At 50.4% G+C, this 19,357-nt stretch overlaps 1 protein-coding gene and 1 long non-coding RNA gene across 8 annotated transcripts in view; one reads left to right on the top strand and one right to left on the bottom strand.

Annotated features, from left to right (window-relative positions):
* Nucleotides 1-19,357, top strand: part of TTC7B (tetratricopeptide repeat domain 7B) — a 188,684-nt gene that overhangs the window by 116,758 nt on the left and 52,569 nt on the right. For all 7 annotated transcript variants that reach the window (XM_036315440.1, XM_036315461.1, XM_036315451.1 and 4 more), the window contains 3 exons: nucleotides 1,586-1,658; nucleotides 4,202-4,362; nucleotides 17,506-17,622. In XM_036315440.1, coding sequence (XP_036171333.1) covers nucleotides 1,586-1,658; nucleotides 4,202-4,362; nucleotides 17,506-17,622 — 351 coding nt within the window. The remainder of the gene's footprint in view (nucleotides 1-1,585; nucleotides 1,659-4,201; nucleotides 4,363-17,505; nucleotides 17,623-19,357) is intronic.
* On the bottom strand, nucleotides 757-2,792 carry LOC118659244. The gene is made up of 3 exons (XR_004968477.1): nucleotides 2,565-2,792; nucleotides 1,266-1,828; nucleotides 757-1,171 (listed from the first exon to the last, which is right to left on the bottom strand). It is a non-coding gene; the product is annotated as an uncharacterized LOC118659244 (long non-coding RNA).

Raw genomic sequence — 19,357 nt, 5'->3', positions numbered from 1 at the left:
GAGAAACAGAAATCATGACATCCCATCTCATTTCTGATGAACATCAAAGAAAAAGATTCTTTTTTCCCTTTTCTGTGTATGGGAATGATAGTGGCCTGTTTTGTGTTCAGTCCACCTCTGAAGCAGTAGCCGTGTACAAATTCATGGGAAGACCAATACTTATCTATAAAAATAAAAGCGTAATATGCTAATTAGATTGGACGACCTTCTGGACGAAGCCGGGGCTGTGGGGGAAGCCCAGGTCCCAGGTGCCAGAGGGAAGCCGGTGCCATCAGCAGGGAGAAGGAAGGCCTACTCTTGCACGAATTTCATGCATCAGGTCTCTAGTAAAATAATAAAAACTAGAGCATAGTGGTAGAAGCGAGAGATTTAAAAGGGCAGCACAGGCAAATAGCCTGAGCCTGTTACCCTATGGTGAGGAGAGTCCTAGACACAGTTCCTGGTAAGGTAACCAGAGAGTGGATTTAAGAGCGATAAAAGGACAGACTCCCCTTGCTCCCCCCAGTCCCCACAGGAGCTGCCACATTTGCCCAAACAATGGCCCAAATTGTTGGACTCGGCGTATTTTCTGGATGGCAAACACCTGGAAGCCTTCTTAGTCTTTTTCCCCACAGCAGATGGACAGTTCCATGAAAAGGCCTTTTACTGCATGAAGCTATCCCTACTGTGTTTGCCTGGGGTATGGCTTTCTTTTTCCTCCTGAATTTGTTTTCTGCCCCTAGAAGATCCTCCTTTAATCACAGAATGTTGACAGAACAGAATGAAAGGCTGTTTATTATCTGGGCCCCACCGTTTTTTAATTAGTCTGCTCCATCGTGCCTTGTAAAGAAAGTAAAGTTGGTTTTCTCTTCCCTCGAGGCTGTCCAGCAGAGAGTTATGTCTCGTATACAGCCCCATGTTGAGTTGCTCGTGGTGAAATATGATTGACTCCCACATAAGAGCAAGAATGGCCACGTTTGCAAACAGGAGTCCAGGACAGCTCTTCCCAGCTGGTGTCAAAGGCCAGTCAGTAACCCTAAGCCAGGTGTTTAGCTTTATATGTCAGAGTTGCATGGGGCTTGGTAGCTTTGGAAGACTGAATGAGTCTCCTCCTCCTCTCCTAGAGTGAGTTCATCAAAAATGGAACCTCATTTTACCAGCAAAGCCACGTCTTGATTTTCGTATGGTTTCTCTGAAATCCAGAAATTTGGGTGAAGGTAGCGTTAAGGCCAAGCCAAAACTCAACCAAAGTGCAATGGCCTTGCCCAGGACACCCATGGCCTCACCGTGTCCCAGCGTGACGGTGAGCATTCAGAGCTCAGGGCCTGCGGATTCTGCACCTCCAGGCTGCTCCTCAGAGCCCAGGGTCACGGCTGCTGCTTCAGAGGTGGACCGAACACAAAGCAGGCCACTCATTCGTGTACACAGAAAAGGGGAAAGACAGCACATTTATTAGTAAACCTTTGTTTAAATGAGACATTCAATAGTTAAATATGGGGGCTTAGTATAAAAATGCAAGTGATAAAAATGCAAATGTGACTACTTGTTGGATAGGGAAAGTAGAATGGCCTCTCCCAGGTACTAACAGCCGTAAATACTTTTCCAGGGCCCACAGTCTGTCACCTACAGATCACCAAGCCGCTTTCTACCTCGCTCTGCAGCTCGCCATCTCCAGACAGGTCAGTTTCTTGAATGTTCCTAAACTGGGTGCATGCTCTGTCTTGATGCAGTTCCTCCAGCGCCTCAGCTTGAGTTAGTTAGTAGCTGGTCCTCCACCCCAGGCCGACCTGGACCAGGGGCCTCCTCCACACAGCGAAGACCCGGGTGCTCTGGTCAGTTTGAGCATCAGCTGTATAGACACAGGCCAGGCTCTGCTTTAGGAGTTTTAGTCCATAGACCTGGAGGGCCCAGCCCGGGGTCGATGGCAACATGGACACAGCACGTGGCAGACACCTTAAACCCAGGGGTCATCGAAGAGCCCGTGTGACTTGCCAGCAGAGCCCATGCTGAGCTCTCAGCAGGGTGGAGATTGGGGTGGGGCCTGGTTGCCATAAGGTATCAGGGATTGACGATGCCAGCAGGCCTAGACAGAAGCACCAACCAGTTCCTTTCAAATACATGGAGGTCTGAACATTACGCGCGGTGACTCCTGGAGTAGGAGCGTCAGCAGTGTCCTCGGTGGAGGGACAGCCTCGCTGGCCTTCATCCCCCCTGTTGCAAGTCTCCAGAAGCTGCCTGTGCCTTCTCGTCCCTTCCTGTCCCCTCCCAGCTGTTCTGGAGGCTCTGGCCGCATGCCTGCCTGCCCACCAGGTGCAAGACACTGGTGGTAACCCCAGCACATTCCTTAGCGCTGACTGGAGGGTGAACGAAAGGTCAGCTCCCCAGACGTGCCATTCTCCTGGCAGGCCCGGCTGCAGGCATGCATCTGACTTCCCGGAGAGGCGGCTCCCTTTGGCGACCTGGGGACTAAGGAAACCAAGGTCCTCGCACCTGGCATGGGGTGGCTCACAGCTGCGGGCTCATGATGGCCACCTGGCTCCTCTCCCCCACAGGACCTTCTCTCCCTCCCCCGTCAAGCCTCCTACCTGCCGCAGCCTGCACGGCCCCTTCCTCTTGCTCAGCTCTCCTGTTTGGTGTCTTTCCGCCTGAGGGGAGGTTCCACGCAGGCAGGAGCCATGGCTGTCATCGTCACCGCTTTGACCCGGCAGCTGGAATGCTGCCTGGCAGGTGGCAGGCACTTGGGAGCACTCACTGAATGAAGGAGCCAGCCTTGCATTCCTTCAAGTCAGCTGTCCCTGCAGGATGCCATTGTGAACCCTGTGTCAGTTTGTCCCTGGCTGCTTTGGTCAGACTGCACATTGACACCTGCCTTTCGACCCTCCCCACAGTGCAGGCTGGGCGCTGTTCACACCGCCAGTTCTCACCCGGGGGATGGACAGGGTCACAGAGCCTTTGTGAGCACACAGCATGACAACCCCAGGCCCCGGCGGCTGAACTTCCTGCTGACCGCGGGCAGGGGCTTGTGGCCTGTTATCTTTAGAGCCAGTGCCCTTTGAGCAGGGGGAGAGGGTGGGAGAGGAATCAGAAGATGTAGCTGCCACTCTCGTCCCAGAAGTTCAACAGCTGGGTGACCTTGCTCAAGTCGTTTCAACCCTGGACTCAGCTTCCTCCCGTAAACGATGGCTTGGGCAGATGGTCTCCCTTCCAGCTGTGTTAGCCATGACTCTGTGGCTCAAAGCAGGAAGCCTCCGTAGCCAACATTTATAATCAAATTCATCAAAATGAAGTTGCAGAGGGAAACTAACCGATTTGGAAAAAAACAAAGTTGTGGCTTCCTACGAAGGAGTGAGGTTTCTGAGAGATTGAGAAGAAGCAGGAGAGCTGAGAGGGGTCCAGCCAGGGGACTGACGTTGGGAGGGGAGACCGGAGGGGTCCCAGGCTGACTCTGGAGAAAGCTTCAGGTTATAATTCTCCCCAGAGACTGCTAAACCTCCATGGAATCTAGGGTGTTCAGTACTCGTGTGCATTTTATCAACCATCGTGCTTGGATGATTTTGAAGAAAGCCTTGAACAGCTATTGCATTTTAAGGTCAAGGTTGTGTCCTGTCCCACTTGAGTTTGAATGTGGCATTGAACGTGGCACTGCCATTTGTTTCTTGGATCAGGGTATTTGGGTTGTGGTTTGGGAAGGTGTGGGGCTTTTGTGTGTGTATGCGTGTGTGTGTGTGTGTGTGTGTGTGTGTGTGTGTGTTTCCCTGATGGAGAACCAGGGCAAAGGAACTTGGCAGGAATCATGGGTGTCTGGTCATTTAGAAAGCTGTTCTAAAGTTCGTGACTTATTAAGCACTTTTGTTTCAGTGATACTTTAAAAAGTGAGAACAGTTCAGTTAAGGCTGTTAAATTCCACTAAAAACCTCTGGCAATTGCTATGTGCCTCCATGTAGTAAAATTATCTTTAGCATAATTCAAAGTAGATCATTTTTGCAGAAAAAGAGAAAGTGTTTACTTAGGGGTATTGGCAGTTACACAGAGAAACAGTATTACTTTGATGATTAGACTATTGCTTGAAGAGAGCGTCTTGTTTTCGTGTTTGTGGCTAATATCCCGGTGCTTTCATAAAGATGGCTTCATGTGTGTGTGTGCGTGTGTGTACACGTGTGTGCATGCATGAGTGTGTGCGCACGTGTGTTTAAAAATTCTTGTTGGTTTTGTTCTAAACCAGATACCGGAGGCTCTGGGGTATGTCCGCCAGGCTCTTCAGCTTCAAGGCGATGATGTCAACTCCCTGCACCTGCTCGCCCTCCTGCTGTCGGCCCAGAAGCACTCCCACGACGCACTGAGCATCGTGGACATGGCCCTGAGCGAGTACCCGGAGAACTTCCTGTGAGTGACCCTGGGCTTGCGTTTTCCTTATGCGAAAGCTATTACATTCACTTCTTCCCAACGTCCTTCTCTGAAATCTGACTTCTTCGTGGACACCCTGAGCGTAAATAGCACAAAACTCCTTCTACTCTTTCTTCCCCATGATATTTAGAAACACATATACTGTTGACCCTTGATGTAAGGGCTAGGGGTGCCGACCCCCGCAAGGTGGAGGATCTGGGGAGAACTTCTAACGCCCCAGAAGCTTGACTACCTACTGCTGATGGAAGCCTTATCACTAAACATGCACAGTGGGTTAGCACATTTTGTATGTTACATGTATTCTATATACTTCACTCTACAGTAAAGTAAGCTACAGAAAAGAGAATGTTATTTTAAATATCTTAAGAAAGAGAAAATACATTTACAGTATTTATTGAAAAAAATCCACATGTAAGTTGGACCCACGCAGTTCAAACCGTATTGTTCAAGGGTCAGCCGTAGTCTGTTAGGTCGTCCTTGTTAAGTTAAAATACGTGATCTGTTTTTCCATCGTGTACCCTTGGGCCAGGAGAGGATGTTAGATGGGCTGTGGACGAATGTTTTTACTTTAATAGTTATGCATTCCTAAATGTACATTAGAAAAATATAACTGCATATCAAAGTGTGATTGCATGGAAATGGTCGCTTGGAGGGAGACTAAGAAATTTTTTCAATGAGTTGCGTTAAAGTCACTTTCAATAAAAATGTTAAGTAAATACTGGTAGGCACACCTGGATACGGCAAACATTGTATTAGACGAACTCCAGTGACTGGAATGCGGGAACTACAGCTTCAGGGCTTGTTTGTCCTGCGTTAATTCCAGGGTCTACCTTCCAAGGTGTCAGATGATGGTTATATTTCAGCAACTTCAAATGAGATAGCTGACCTCTTTCTGCCTTGGCTTTATTCTCTAGGAAACAGAATTCCTCAAATCAGTCAGTATTTGTACCTCACCTAAGAACTGTCGTTGTAGACTGCTAGATGCTTGAATGGTCTACTTATCGTCATGTTTCCGTAGAATCCCCGAACCCAGGCTTGTCGCCGAGGCTGTGCTGAGCAGGACTTTGTCTTTGGGCTCCTGGGCTCCTATTTTTTCCTCAGGGAGTAGCTTAGTAACAGGTACACAGTGGCCAGAGACAGTCAACAGCCCTGCGCCTGGCAGGTTCTAACTGTCTAAGGGCAGGGGCAGGGGCAGGGGCAGTAATGGGGCGGGAAGCTGGTGGCCAGGCTGGCTCTCTCCACCTTCAGAAATCAGTGCAGACCCACATTTTAAGTGCATCGCCTTTGGCTTGATTTCTCTGCCTCATCACCTCACTGTGTTTTTAATCAGAGAGTTTCAGCAGCTCCCCTTGGAAAACCGGTGCACACATTTCCATTACAAACATTTCTTTGTCTCCAAGTGAAAAGAGCACTCTCTTCTCCCCATCCAGAAAATTCTCATTATAACCAGGAAACCTCTGACTAGAGATTTCCTTTGTAGGTTCAGCTATTTATGCAGAGCGAACTGAAGAGCTTTGCCGCAGTGTTTACTGCTTGCGGATCTCAGGCTTGCTCTTTTGCATACTGAGTATATCTCGGATTTTAGCCGAAGCTGGTTAGCCCATGGAACCGTAAAGTGGTGAAAGCACTTGAAAAAGTCTCCTGTCCTTTACCCGTCGGTAAAGTACAGCCCAATGCAATTAAATTCCTCTTCTCTCATCCATATTTATAAAGCCACCTTCCCGCCGCGCCCCCCCAGCGCCTTCATTAGAGCAGAGACGCCTGGGGGACCTTCCCGGGGAGGGCTTATTAGACCCATAGCCACCCACACAGCAAGCAGTAAACAGTGGCGGCTAATACGGCAATGTCTCCAGTGACAGCAGCCGACAGCCTTTCAGGCAGTGTAAGGAAGAACAGCAGTAGAGACATTTGAGGAATGCAAGCCTGTTATTTTAATGTTAGGCTGTGAGCTCAAAAAAAGCAAGGCATATGTCAGCAGGTCCGAGAGCGGCCGCGACTTGTTTGCTTTTTAAATATTTGTATTTCTTCCTCTGTGATGAGAGACTTCTCCCCGAGAAGACTTTATTAACAGTTGGGCCAGATGTAGTCAGTCGATCCCATGGTCTGTTCCCAGCCTGGGTAAAACATTTCAGCAGCAGCTTACACAAGATCCTGCGGGCACCTGTCATGTGGTGTTACCCGCGTGTTTGTCAGCCTTGTCTCCAGCGGGCTGTGGGTCTCGGAGCGGGACTGCCCTGTGTGGTGGGTCCCCCCAGCCATGCCTCCCACAGGCTGAGGCGTAATGGATGTGTGCTCAGCACCTGCTGGATGGAGGTGAACCCCTTTCCCACTGTTCAGTTGTTGAACAGAAAGCAACTTAGCCGGCCTCTTAGCCTGAGGATGACAGAACGTTTTGGTGCCTGTTAAGCTTACCCCAGGTACTTAAACACCAACCTCTATCATGTCCAGTGGCAGTGAGGATGAACATCAGAGAGGCCAGAACTCTCAGGGCATCGAGCTGCCTTCGCCAGTGCACTTAAGGCATTGCAAGCAGTGCCTTCCTTCATTGTAATCATTACATGGTAGTCACTCAATAATTCGTAGGAATTCCTCTTTCTATTACTGATAACAGTGTTTTCAAATATGATATTTTAGAATCTTTTAAAATTGATATTAAATATTAAGTAGAAGCAAAAAAGACTACTTAGTAAGTATATTTGAAGCAATAATACAACTGATATATGTATGTATATCCCCTCTGCGTTTAAGAAAAAAAACATTAATATTGATTTTAATTTCCTGTATACCCCTCTATCCTAGCCTTACCTCTTACCTTACAGGTTAGCCACTGTTCTGAATTCTGCGCTGAGCACTATCTTGTGGTTCTATGCCATATATGCTTTACTTCTAAATAACGGAAATTTCTAATTTTGCATGTTTTAAAAAAAATTGTAATGGAATCATACTGAATATATCCTTAAAGTACTTGCTTTTATTGCTTAACATTATGTCCCTGCGGTTCATCCATATAGCACACAGCAGCAATTTATTCATTTATACTATGAACAGCACCTATTGTAGAAGCTCACCAAGATTTGTCTTTCCAGCCTCCTGTAAGTGGTGTGTGGGTGGTTTTCAGCTATTATGAACAATGCTGCTGTAAACATTCCCGCACAGGCTCCCTGTGCACATGTGCGAGCATTTCTTTAGCTATACACCCACCTTGGAGTGAAATTGTTGGGCCATAGACTATGTGTATCTTCCATTTCACCACATCATTCCAAACTGTTTTCCAAAGCAGTTGTGTCGTTGTGCACTCCCACCAGCAGTGCCTGGGGACCCATGTGGCTCCTTACACCCATACTGGGTGTTGTCAGACTTATTTTTGGTGGTTGTTGGTTAATGGTATCACGGTGTGAGTTTAAGTTGCCTGTCCTTCATAATTAATGAAATTGAACACCTTTCTGTTTGTTTGTTTGTTTGTTTATTGGTCATTTCGCTTCTCTCTTTTGTGAAGCACAAGAAGTCTTTTTCTGATTGGGTTCTCTTTTTTCATACTAATTTGTAAGATTTCTTTATATATTATGATTTCAAGTGCTTTCATTGGTTATATGTGTTGCAAAAATCTTCCAAGCTGTACCTTGTCTTTGCTTTCTCTCACTGATGTCTTTTGATGAACAGAAGTTACTGATTTTAAAATAGTTGAATCTACCAATCATATCCAAGGATAGTAATCCTGTGACTAGTTAAAACCTTGGCCTCCTCCAGGACCATAAAGGTAGTCTCCCAAGTTATCTTCTGGGAGCTCTCTCATTCTCTTTCACACTTAAAGCTGAGAGTTCATCTGGAATTGGTTGTTTTATGTATGTACTAGAGGCCTGGTGCACGAAATTCGTGCACTCGAGGGCAGGGGGTTCCTCAGCCCGGATTGCAGGGACCCCACTGGTGCACAATTGGTGCTGGGGAGGGACAACAGGAGGGTTCCAGGGCGTGTCTGGCCCATCTCACTCAGTCTCAATTGGCCAGACCCCAGCAGTAAGCTAACCTATTGGTCAGAGCATCTGCCCCCTGGTGGTCAGTGCACGTCATAGCGAGCAGTTGAGCAGCCTTAGCCTATCATTAGCATATTACACTTGGATTGGTTGAATGGCCGACCAGATGACCAGACATTTAGCATATTAGGCTTTTATTATATAGGACTAGAGGCCCGGTGCACAAAAATTTGTGCACTCGGGGGGAGGGGGAGGTCCTCAGCCCAGTCTGTGCTCTCTCGGGAGATAATGACCTGCTGGCATAGGCCTGCTCCCGGGTGGCAGAGGGCAGGCCCAATCCCTAGGTGCAGCCCCTGGTTGGGCTCAGAGCAGGGCCGATTGGGGAGTTGGGGCGCCGCCCCCTGTCATGCACAGAGCAGGGTGGATCGGGAGGTTGCGATGCCACCCTCAGTCACGCTCAGGGTAGGGCCGATTGGGGGGTTGGGGCACCGCCCCCTGTCACACTCAAAGCAGGGTCGATGGGGAGGTTGCGGTGCCACCCCCTGTCACGCACAGAGCAGGGCCAATCAGGGGGTTGGGGCGCTTTTTCTTATCTGTGAAGCTCTTTATCTGACCTTCAATTCTGAATGATAGCTTTGCTGGATAAAGTAATCTTGGTTGTAGGTTCTTGGTATTCATCACTTTGACTATTTCTTGCCACTCTCTTCTGGCCTGCAAAGTTTCTGTTGAGAAATCAGCTGACAGTCTTATTCCCTTGTAGGTAACTGGGTTTCTTTCTCTTGCTGCTTTTAAGATTCTCTCTTTGTCTTTTGCTCTTGGCATTTTAATTATGATGTGTCTTGGTGTGGTCCTCTTTGGATTCCTTTTGTTTGGGGTTCTCTGCGCTTCCTGGACTTGTAAGTCTATTTCTTTCACCAGGTAGGGGAAGTTTTCTGTCATTATTTCTTCAAATAGGTTTTCAATATCTTGCCCTCTCTCATCTTCTGGCACCCCTATAATTCTGATGTTGGTACGCTTGAAGTTGCCCAGAGGCTCCTTACACTATCTTCATATTTTTGGATTCTTTTTTCTTTTTTGGTTGGGTATTTTTTGTTTCTTCGTATTTCAAATCTTTGACTTGATTCTTGGGATCCTCTTGTCTGCTGTTGGATCTCTGTATATTATTCTTTATTTCAGTCAGTGTATGCTTAATTTCTAGTTGGTCTTTTTTCATATCCTCCAGGGTCTCACTAAATTTATGGGTGGTTTACATAAAATTCTTGAAAAACCTTATAAACGTGGTCTTGAACTCTATATACAGTCATTTGCTTTCCTCCATTTCTGTCATTTGTGACCTGTTTCTTTGTCTCTGCATTTTTTATGCTTCCCTGTGTTGGTAGAGTGGTTTTGTGTGCTAAGTGTCCTGTAGGGCCCAGTGGCTCAGCCTCCCCAGTTACCTGAGGTGGACACTCTTGGTGCACCCCCTTGTGGGCTTTGTGCACAGTCTTGTTGTAGTTATGCCTTGATTGTTGTAGGATCACTGGGAGGAATTGACCTCCAGGCCAATTGGCTGTGAGAATCAGCTGTGTCTGCAGTGGGAGAACTGTGTTGAAGACACCCTTCTGGGGCAAGACTTGCTTCAGTGGGGCTTTGGTGCTCACTGAGTCTGTGCCCTGAGTGTGTCCCTTATGGATCTGAGGAGTTGTAATCTGGATGGTCCCCCTCTGACCACTGGGTACACTGGCTCTTGGATCTAAGGAGGTGCTAATTTAGCCTCTGCCTGAGGTTACCCAGCAGGAGCTATGAAGAGAACTGCAGATTCCCCTTCCTTTTTTGGAGTTTGGAGGTGCCCTGATGAGGCCCAGCTGTGAAGCAATGCAAGCTGCTGTGGGGCCTTGGGCCTTCTCTTGGAAGTTCTGGGTCTGTCTGGCCCAGCTGCAATTTGTTAGGTAATTTTCAGGTTGCAAAGGGCCAGGGTATTCATATGCAAAAGCCTCTGCTGCAGCCTGGGTGGGGTGGGGTCTCAGGGAATCAAAGGGCGTGGAGCAAGCAGCTATGGCAGATCCTCAGCCCTGCCCTAAGGGGCCCACGTCTCAGTGTCCCGGTAATTGCTGCAAGCACCTCTGAGGGAAAGCCACCCTCAAGTTCCGAGTTCTGCCTGCTGCCAGACAGTCCAGTTTCTCCCCGTATGAGCCCTGGATCCCCAGAGACTTCCCGGAACTGGAGTTCAGAGCAGTCGGGAGCTTGTGACTCCCTCCCGATTCAAAAAGATAGCCGCGTCCTCAGGTACCAGCCCCTTTCCGCACGCGAGCTTCCGTACCTTTGCACTTTACTTCCACAGCTCCTGAGTCTCAGAGTGCTTTTCTCTTTCCTTCTAGTTGTAGAATTTCCACTCAGCCAGCCTTCCTGTAGTTCTGGATGATGTCCGTTTTGTCTTTTCATTGTATTTTTGAAGTTGTTGTGAGAGGCAGCAATTTCCGGTGTTACCTATGCCGCCATCTTGGTTTCCGCCCCACATTTTAAATAATTTAATCATCAGTACAACCATGGTCGGTAGTATTATTCCCATTTTACAGATAAGGAAACTGAGGCACAGAGAGTTTAAGTAGCCTACCTAGTATGTGGTGCAGTTGTGATTTGAACCCAGGCAGTCTGGCCTCCACATCTGTGCTCTTAACCGCCGCTTCCGTCTTCCCAGCACTCTGCACGTCTCTCTCTTCCTGGCTCCCGCCTGACTTCAGTGGAGGGAGCCGTTTCTGTCTTACAGGCTGCGTGGATTCCTTCGAGTCCATGTCACATCCTCAGACTTGGGAATGTGGGGAAATTGGCCGAGGGAGCTGAGTCAGGGACCCCTGGAGTCACACTGCCCCGTGTCAGCGACCTGGCCTTTGGGGAGTAGACTCGCTTGCAGGTCACCTGCTCCCCATTTAGAAATGACCATGGCTTTGTGGTTTAGGAAGAACAGATTATTTTATTTTAGAGCCAGAGTATATCAGATAGTTCCTGGTCACACATTCCTTACCAGAGGCTGTTTGACGCCTTCTGTGCCAAAGACGCTTGCTTGCCAGTCACTCCCCAAGCCCCAGGGCAGGTCCTCTGCCTCGGACTTCCTTTCCACCCTCAGCCCCCAGCTCTGCTGGTCAGATAGCACCCAGGCCCCGTCCTGCCTGCTGGTGTCCACGTGCTGCTGCTCTGTGGACAGTGATAAATGAAAGGGCCCCTTCATAAAGGTGCCGCCCTCGGGCCTGGGAGGAGGCCCCTGACACAGGGCGGTGTGGCTCCAGGGGCCCCTGACCCGGGGCGGTGTGACTCCAGGGGTGCTTTCAGTCTGGGCCATTTCCAGCTCAGTGCTGGCTCTAGGACGCTAATCCGATTAGTGGCCGAAGCAGGAGCAAAAAAATGAGCCAAACTGGGGTTTCTTGAGGTGATTTATGTTAGCTAAATGTGTCAGTTATTTGTTCTAAAAATATCGCCAGAAGGATGGGGGAGCAGTCCAGATTGTCGACACTCTGACTGAAATGAGAAGCAAAATGTAACTGATAGGGATCTAGCAGGAGCTCCTGCCTGTCAGAAAGAGGAGGCGGGACTAGGCCAGGAGCCCTCCTCTTTGCCAGCCCTCAGAGAGGATGGACCGTCCCCAACACCCGCCACTCATGCGCAGCCTCTAACCAAGGATGAGGGGCTGCTAAGTTCCGTAGAGCCAGGCGTCTGCTCCCAAGACTTCCTTTTGCTACGTAAGGGTGTGTGGTGTGGATTTCCCCAGGAACCAGCAGGTCTGGGAGCCTGGGCTGGGACAGTCACATGACAGCAAGGCCGTGGTGGAGAAACGCTGAGTGGCCTGCCCAGTCTCGTGGGCACATTGCACAGCGCCTCCTTCTTGAGGAAACGTGGGCCTTCGACGTGGTCGGAGTCTAGAACTTCCTCAGGGGCTAAAACTCCCAGGCGGACGCTTGCCAGTGCGCCTCCCGGGTCAGTCGCTCGACGGGGCCTTATTCTGTTTTTTAAAATGTCTTTATTGATTTCTATGTTTGGAGAGAGAGGAAGGGAGAGGGATAGAGGGATAGAAACATCGATGAGAGATGAACATCATTGATTGGCTGCCTCCTGCACGGCCCCTACTGGGGGCCAAACCCTCAACCTGGGCATGTGCCCTGACCGGGAATCGAACCAGTGACCTCTTGGTTCCTGGGTCGATGCTGAGCCATACTGGCCAGGCAAGGGCTTTATCCTAGAGAAGATGCATGGATGGGAAGAGCCCTGCCCTCCCACCCTCCTGCGGGGGCTCTGCAGGCACTCCGACCGGCAGTAAGCGTGTGTGTGCTTTGGGGTTTTGCCAAGGGAACAGGTACTCAGAGTCGATCCCTGAAAAGCCCATAGTGTAGGGGTTCCGTCAGGCGGCCTGTGAGCTGACATCTGCTGGTAGAGTTCCGTTAGGTCTGCACACATTTCTGTTTTAGTCCAATTGGTTAACTGGACCCTTCAAATGACTAGAGTTTTATAGGCGCCTGACTTTTAGGTGAAAGAGACAGGTCGCAGAGAGCACAGGCCACAGGCAAGTATTTTAAAGACCCACGTTGATCTTCCTCGGGAACTGTGCTCCGCAGCCCAGACTCCGGCTCTCCCGCCACCCTCTCACGCCTCAGAGCCCCCACCTGCCCCCGTGGTCTGGTCTCTCCTCCTGGTTGGACTGTACATTCTTTGAGGGCAAGGAACTGTATTTTATGCCACGTTTAATTCCACACGGTAGTTGGTACGGATCTTCGCATATCTTAGGGTGCGAGCTATTTGCCAATGGATTAGAAAGTGCCGCACGGATCATTAGTGTCGGTGGTGTGGTTAGACCAGTTGAAGCCATTCTCCTCGGTTTGTTCGGCGCCCTGAAGCCTCATGGGTTTGGGTTTGCATCGCTGTCCACCCGGTGCCTGGCAGCGTGAACTTGGACACGCACTTCCCTCTCAGCCTAACCTGCAGGCTGTTGTAAGAACCAGTGATTAAATATTTAAAGTGTCTGACAGCTGCTGCTGCTGCTGCTGCTGTATCACTTGTCTTGCAAGCGGACGTTTCCTGGCTTGTAGCTTGTTATCCCACAGTTGAGAGCGCTTGTCTTTTCTGGAACTGCATTTCCATTTGGAAGTAGATAGCTCCTAGTACTTAAGGCTGGCTTCAGTGAAGAGGTGCTGTTTGGCCTGAATCTTGAAAGATGAGTAGATGCTTAAAAAGCAGAAAAGGATGGAAAGGCATTTCAGACAGAAGGAACAGCATGTGCAGAGACCCAGGGGCGTGAAGGAGGGTGGCAGGTAGAAGAAGCTGATGTTGGTTGAAGGGGGGATGAGCACCGCGGGCAGTGGGCCGACACAGGGTAAGGACATGGGCAGGAGCCAGGTCTCCAAAGGTGTTGCGTGAGACGCTAGATTCGGGCTGTCAGTACCATCAGATGGGCATTTTAGCAAGTTTCTCCTGTTCCTCATGAACTTCCTGTAAGTTTTCAATCAGCTTCTGAACAACAAATGTGTAAATTGGGTTAATGAACTTTGAGCCAGAGATAGGGGATAGGAGTGGACCGTTTTCCCAGCAGGTGACTTCTTAACTATTCTTAGAGAACCATCTCACTTTATTCATGGGCAGACTCGGGTGACGGGCAGCAGACGGTCTCTGGTCGCCACTCTCCACTGTCCCCCCTAAAGGTGCTACATACTGAGATGCCTTCGGTGCTGGTTGGTCCCACATTTTCTCGGAGCTTGTTTTTGGCCTCGCGGTTTCCTCGGCAGGCGAGTGTCATACCTGTGGACATCACCCGCACAAATTCATGCTAGTCGTCATTGGCGTGCTCAGGCAACACAGGCAGAGGTCCCCAGCAGCCCTATCGGGTGGGAGCAGGCTCGGCGAATGTGGTGATGGTCTCCTTGTCCTGTTGTTGGTGTTGTCTTTGCCTGTGAATGAGCTCGGGTTGGGGACATGGTGATGAGGAGCAGTCTCTGAGGCAGAGCCTTTGTCTCCGCCTTCACTTGTGCGTTCGAGGGCGTATCGCAGGGGGAGGCTCGTCGAGGCGTCCTGCCCGTTGTACTGGGAACGCTGACGGCGGCTGAGCCCTCGCTTCCCCCCCACCCGTGCTTTTGGGCTGCCATTCCCTGCCAGTCTCTCTCCTGTGCTCCTCTGTCTCTCTCCATCAGCGGGGCTCAGCAGTTCACCTATTGTTCTTCCTGTCTGGCTCCCTTAAATCCAGCCCACACCTCTTCAACTCCACATCCTCAGCCAGTAAGCGCAAGCTGTTATTTCATGTTAATTAGAAGTTCTTTTTCCAGCCAAGAACCTTGCTCAGAACTGTCCCCCACCCAAGCTGAGGCGTGGCGATGGGCTCTGGCATTTGGGCACCATTAACGGACCCATGGGCACTGCTGTCGGAGCCACAGCGCCGCCTGTGTGGGGACAGTCCCCACCAGCTGGAGGCCCTCCTTGGGGCAGGCACCCTTCGAGCCCGGCCGAGCCCAAGGAACTCGGGTGGCTCCCAGAGAACATCGCCCCGTCCTAGGCAGGTTTCCGAGGCCAGAATTGCTCGGCAACCAGCCCGCATCCAGGCGGGTCTCGGCCTCCGGTAGGTCTCCACCAGAAGCTGACAGGTGACCCTTGGCACCTCTCCTTCTGTGGTAGCACCTCTCCCCGTTGACCCAGTTTGGTGGGAGGTTCTGGTGGAAACGTTCCACCACCTCCCAGGCTCACTGAAGACATCAGCAGGCGTCAGCATCTGGCCCCTTAAAGCCCCTCCACACCCCCCGAGTGGCTGTCACTCCTGCAGGTGGGCCTGGACAGGCCTCAGGGAATTCCCTCTTCCTGAGAAGTTTTTGAGCAGAAACCGAGTCCTGGCCGCCTGCCTGGGCTCCCTCTCTATGCCCACCTGCTTGCAGCTGAGAGACCGCATCCCTTGCACTACCTGGCTGCCGTTCCATCATCTGGCCCCTAAAAGCCCGGGCTTGAGGAAGCTGGCCCCCGACTCCCCAGAAGCCCGCATGTCCCCTGGGGCACCCTGCATTCCATTCAGAGGGAGTGGTTGGCGCCAGCTCGCCCTGAGCTTGGGCAGTGACGGTTAGGACACCCTCGTTCCATCTCGGGACCCCGGAGGAAAAAGAGACTTAACTCCTCCAAAGGGCCTTCAAATGAGGCCGTCACGCTGCAGGTGGCCGAGGGATTCTCCCTGATGTCTAACTTAAACCACTAGAAACATGTTTCTTTATATCCTGATTGATAGAGAAAGTAGTCAGTGAGCAAATGCTGATTTCAGGCCCATTGACATCTGAGCACAGCTCTAGGCGCCATGGAGGTGAGGCCCGAGACAAGGGTTGGGAGAGAAGGGAGAGAAACACCAGCCACTGAGAAGGGGTTTTACAGAGATGGCATTGACATTGTTCTTAAAGGGCCAGACGCAGGGCCAGGTGCACAAGGAGAGGAGCTCCTTCCTCTCTCCTCCTCCTCCTCCTCCTCCTCCTCCTCCTCCTCCTCCTCCTCCTCCTCCTCCTCCTCCTCCTCCTTAACAGCAAGCACCAGCTAATCTGGTCCGTACTGGGTAGAGACTATGAAGGGGTAAAAGTGGTATTAGTTGAAGACTTATTTGATGAGGTGGGTTTAGGTGAATTTCGGAAGAATGAAGAGATATGTGGTGAGTAGAGATTAAGATGGAGAACATGGCGTATATATTCACAGGATTATGACAGAACCATAGCCTTGGGCCAGTGAACTCTATTAGCAGGAGTAACGGGTCCATCGGAGGGATGCTCAGACCGGGATGTGCCATAGGCGTGGCCAGAGGGCCGAGTGCCTTAAAGGACTCAGTGAGGGATTTGACTTATTATTACAGACAGTAAGGAATCACTGTAGTTTCTTGAGCTGGGAATGAAAATTATTTTTGGAGATTTTTTAAAATCCTCATCCAAGGATATTTTTCCAATGATTTTTAGAGAGAGTAGAAGGGAGGGAGGAGGGGGAGAGAGAGAGAGAAAGAGAGAGAGAAAGATCAATCAATATGAGAGAGACACACACTGATGGGTTGCCTTCGGCACGTGCCCCAACCCAGGCCAGGGATCAAGCCTGCAACCAAGTTACGTGCCCTTGACTGGGAATCAAACCCGTGACCCTTTGGTCTGAGGGCCAATGCTCTAACCCAGGGGTGGGAAACCTTTTCTTTGCCAAGGGCCATTTGGGTATTTATAACATCATTCATGGGTCATACACAACTATCAACTTAAAAATTAGCCTGCTATATTGGGTCAAACATTTCATTAACTCACCCCTAATGCCTTGGCAGGGCCAGACCAATTATTTCTAGGGCCTTGTATGTCCCCACCCCTGTAACCACTGAGCAAAACCAGGGCAGGAGGTCTTTATATTACAGTTTCTTGGAGCTGTGCAGGTCAAGGGGTAGGAAGACCATGAAGAGGTGCCTGGGCTCATGCTGGGGCTTTGGCAGGTCCTTGATCGTGATGAGCGCAGGACCAAGAGAGCTGATGCGGACAGAGAGACCTAAGTAAATTTCTGCGTGGGAGAACGCTGAGGGTCCCAGAAAGAGAGAAGGGTCTAAGCTCAGCGCTCAGAAGGTCTGATGGAGGTGAAGCCATTGGTGATAACAAAGTAGGGAAGAGACCACGGTTATGGAAGGAGGTGGTGAAGTCCTGGCTGCTAAATAGCAGGCTGGGAAGACAGAGGGGAGGGGTCGCCCTTCGTGGCAGCGCTTCAGCTCCAGCTTTTCAAAGCTTATGAGATCTGTCCACCTTCACGTGGCGAGGATCGTTGTGGAAGGTTAATTGCAGATATTTACATCAATTGAGACACATCTTCTGTGTCATTTTGTAGACAAATCAAGATTAGCTTTCAATGAATTTTTGCAGTTTTGCAGGAGAATTGGTTTTGTTCTGGAAAAGCATGCTCTTAATGAAATCCCCGTGTCCTGAATAAAATGAGCCACTCGGATGAATTTCGCCCGACCACACACGGTCATTGCCTGCACTGGCCTCAGGTGCGGCTCAGACGAAGCCCCGTGCTGAGCCGGGAGCTCTGGAGCCCTTGTTGGGGTGAGGCCTTTGGACGCCCCATTCTGGAGTGAGTGCAGTAGCTCCTGAGTGCGAACCAGGCCACTCCCTCGGGTGTCAGCTGTGTCCTCTTCTCCCTTGTCTCCCCACCACAGACTGCTGTTCTCCAAAGTGAAGTTGGAGTCGCTGTGCCGGGGCCCGGATGAGGCGCTGCTCACTTGCAAGCACATGCTGCAAATATGGAAATCCTGCTACAACCTAACCAACCCCAGGTAAGAGGCCAGCGGGGCCTGTTTTGTGTGGGGCTCGCGTGGGCCCCCGCCTCTCAGTGCCCTCTGACTGGCATTGCGCAGTGCCCCTCCAGGCCCCCACACAGCAGATGGCAGCGGGGAGCCTCCCACGCTCTCTCTTTAAGGGGATTTTCTCCTGGTGGCTGGTGAGGCCATAGGTCATGGGTTTCTTTTGCTTTTGCTGCCGTGGTGGCCACTCGGCTCAGCTCGCAATGGTTGACTAGCTGACGATTTATGGGTAGGCTAGTCGGTTGTATACTCCAGATCGGATTCCTACAGGAATATTTAAAAGACCCGCCGAGACGAGAGGCCACGCCCTCCTAAGGAGAGGAGAAATTGCTATGCGCACAGGAAAGTGCTGTTTTCAAAAAGTTAAAGTCATGACTCAAATAGAAATTAAGCATGTGTCAAGGATTTTATTTACCTCATTAGCTAAAGAGGGAATCAGTAAAATGGTAGGGCTTGTTCAAAGAGGACTTTAAAAATAGATACGCTGAAACAAATTTGCAAATACATGCAAAAACACTGTCCTGTAGGACAATGAAATTTGTTGTTTGGGATTATCTTTCGTGCAAGGTGGAAATCGATTGTATCTGGACCAGGCGTGGTCAGCGGAGTCACTCCTAGGGCCCCACCCTTCAGAGGCAGATCACCTGGGGGCGTGCACTGTCCACCCCCGGCATGTGCTGAAAGACACCCCATAACCTGCAGTGGCCATGTTCAAGCCTGGGCAGTTCTTTCTGCTGCGTGTCTAGGTTTCTGATGCGCCTGCCCTATCAGGCAAGTAATGTAACAAACAGGGATGTGATGAGTCCAGTGAATTCAAACAACTGCTCCTACATTCAGAGTGTTTTTCAAGCTCGCAGGTAGATGTATGGCCAGCTCACATTATGCTCTTCAAAGTTGGGAGCCTAAAAACGTATGGCTCAGATGGTACATGTGGACTAAGGGTGTGGCTTGCTCAGTCTGGCCCTCCCAGGAGGCCGCCACGTGGCAGTGGCCGTGGCCCGTGGCTGTGGCCGTGGCCGTGGCCCCCAGCTGCTGGCCTGGGGAGAGGAAAGGTGGGGTGGGCAGCAGGGAGCAGCAGAGTGAGTGTAGGTGGGGCTCCCGGTGAGATTCTGTTTCACAAAAGTTTCTGCAGTTAAGAAACATGTCATGATCAGGGCCCTGCTAAGGGCATGGGTCCTTGGGAACTGACATTAACAGTCGGGACCGCAGGCCCCATGGGGGTGCAGCAGGAGGGGGCTCCCTTGCAGAGCTGGGGGGCAGGACTTAGGCGAGAGTTCCCTTCGTAACCATAAATCCTCCTCTTGATGAGAAGCCTATCTTTCCTTTTGTGGGTATGTTCTGAAAATAAAGATCATTTTAATTTTTTAAAAATTCTCCTTCTTTAAGTCTTTAAGCAGAAATAGAAAATGCTCGTATTTATGCTCCCCAAAGCCCCTCCCTCCTGGCCTATCAGCAGCAGCAGGTTTGGGGAGACTCTGCCACAAGCCCAGCGATCAGGACACCCTCCCCAGGCCGCTGCTACCATCCTCACCCGAGCACCGTCCTCTGCCTGTGCCCCCTTTAGAAATGAGAAAATAAATCCACCCGCGTGCGCATTGCCAGTTTCCCCTAGTTTCTCCACACTTCTCCCACCTCCCCACATTTCCTCCCACTTAGCAACCAAGAATATTGAATGTGAAGAGAAAAAAAAAATAGCAGAATTGGAAAG

Source organism: Myotis myotis, unplaced genomic scaffold (genome assembly GCF_014108235.1).
Source record: "Myotis myotis isolate mMyoMyo1 unplaced genomic scaffold, mMyoMyo1.p scaffold_m19_p_1, whole genome shotgun sequence".
Classification (NCBI taxonomy): domain Eukaryota; kingdom Metazoa; phylum Chordata; class Mammalia; order Chiroptera; family Vespertilionidae; genus Myotis; species Myotis myotis.
The sequence above is the reverse complement of the archived record's forward strand: the minus strand, read 5'-3'. Positions and strand labels throughout refer to the sequence as shown.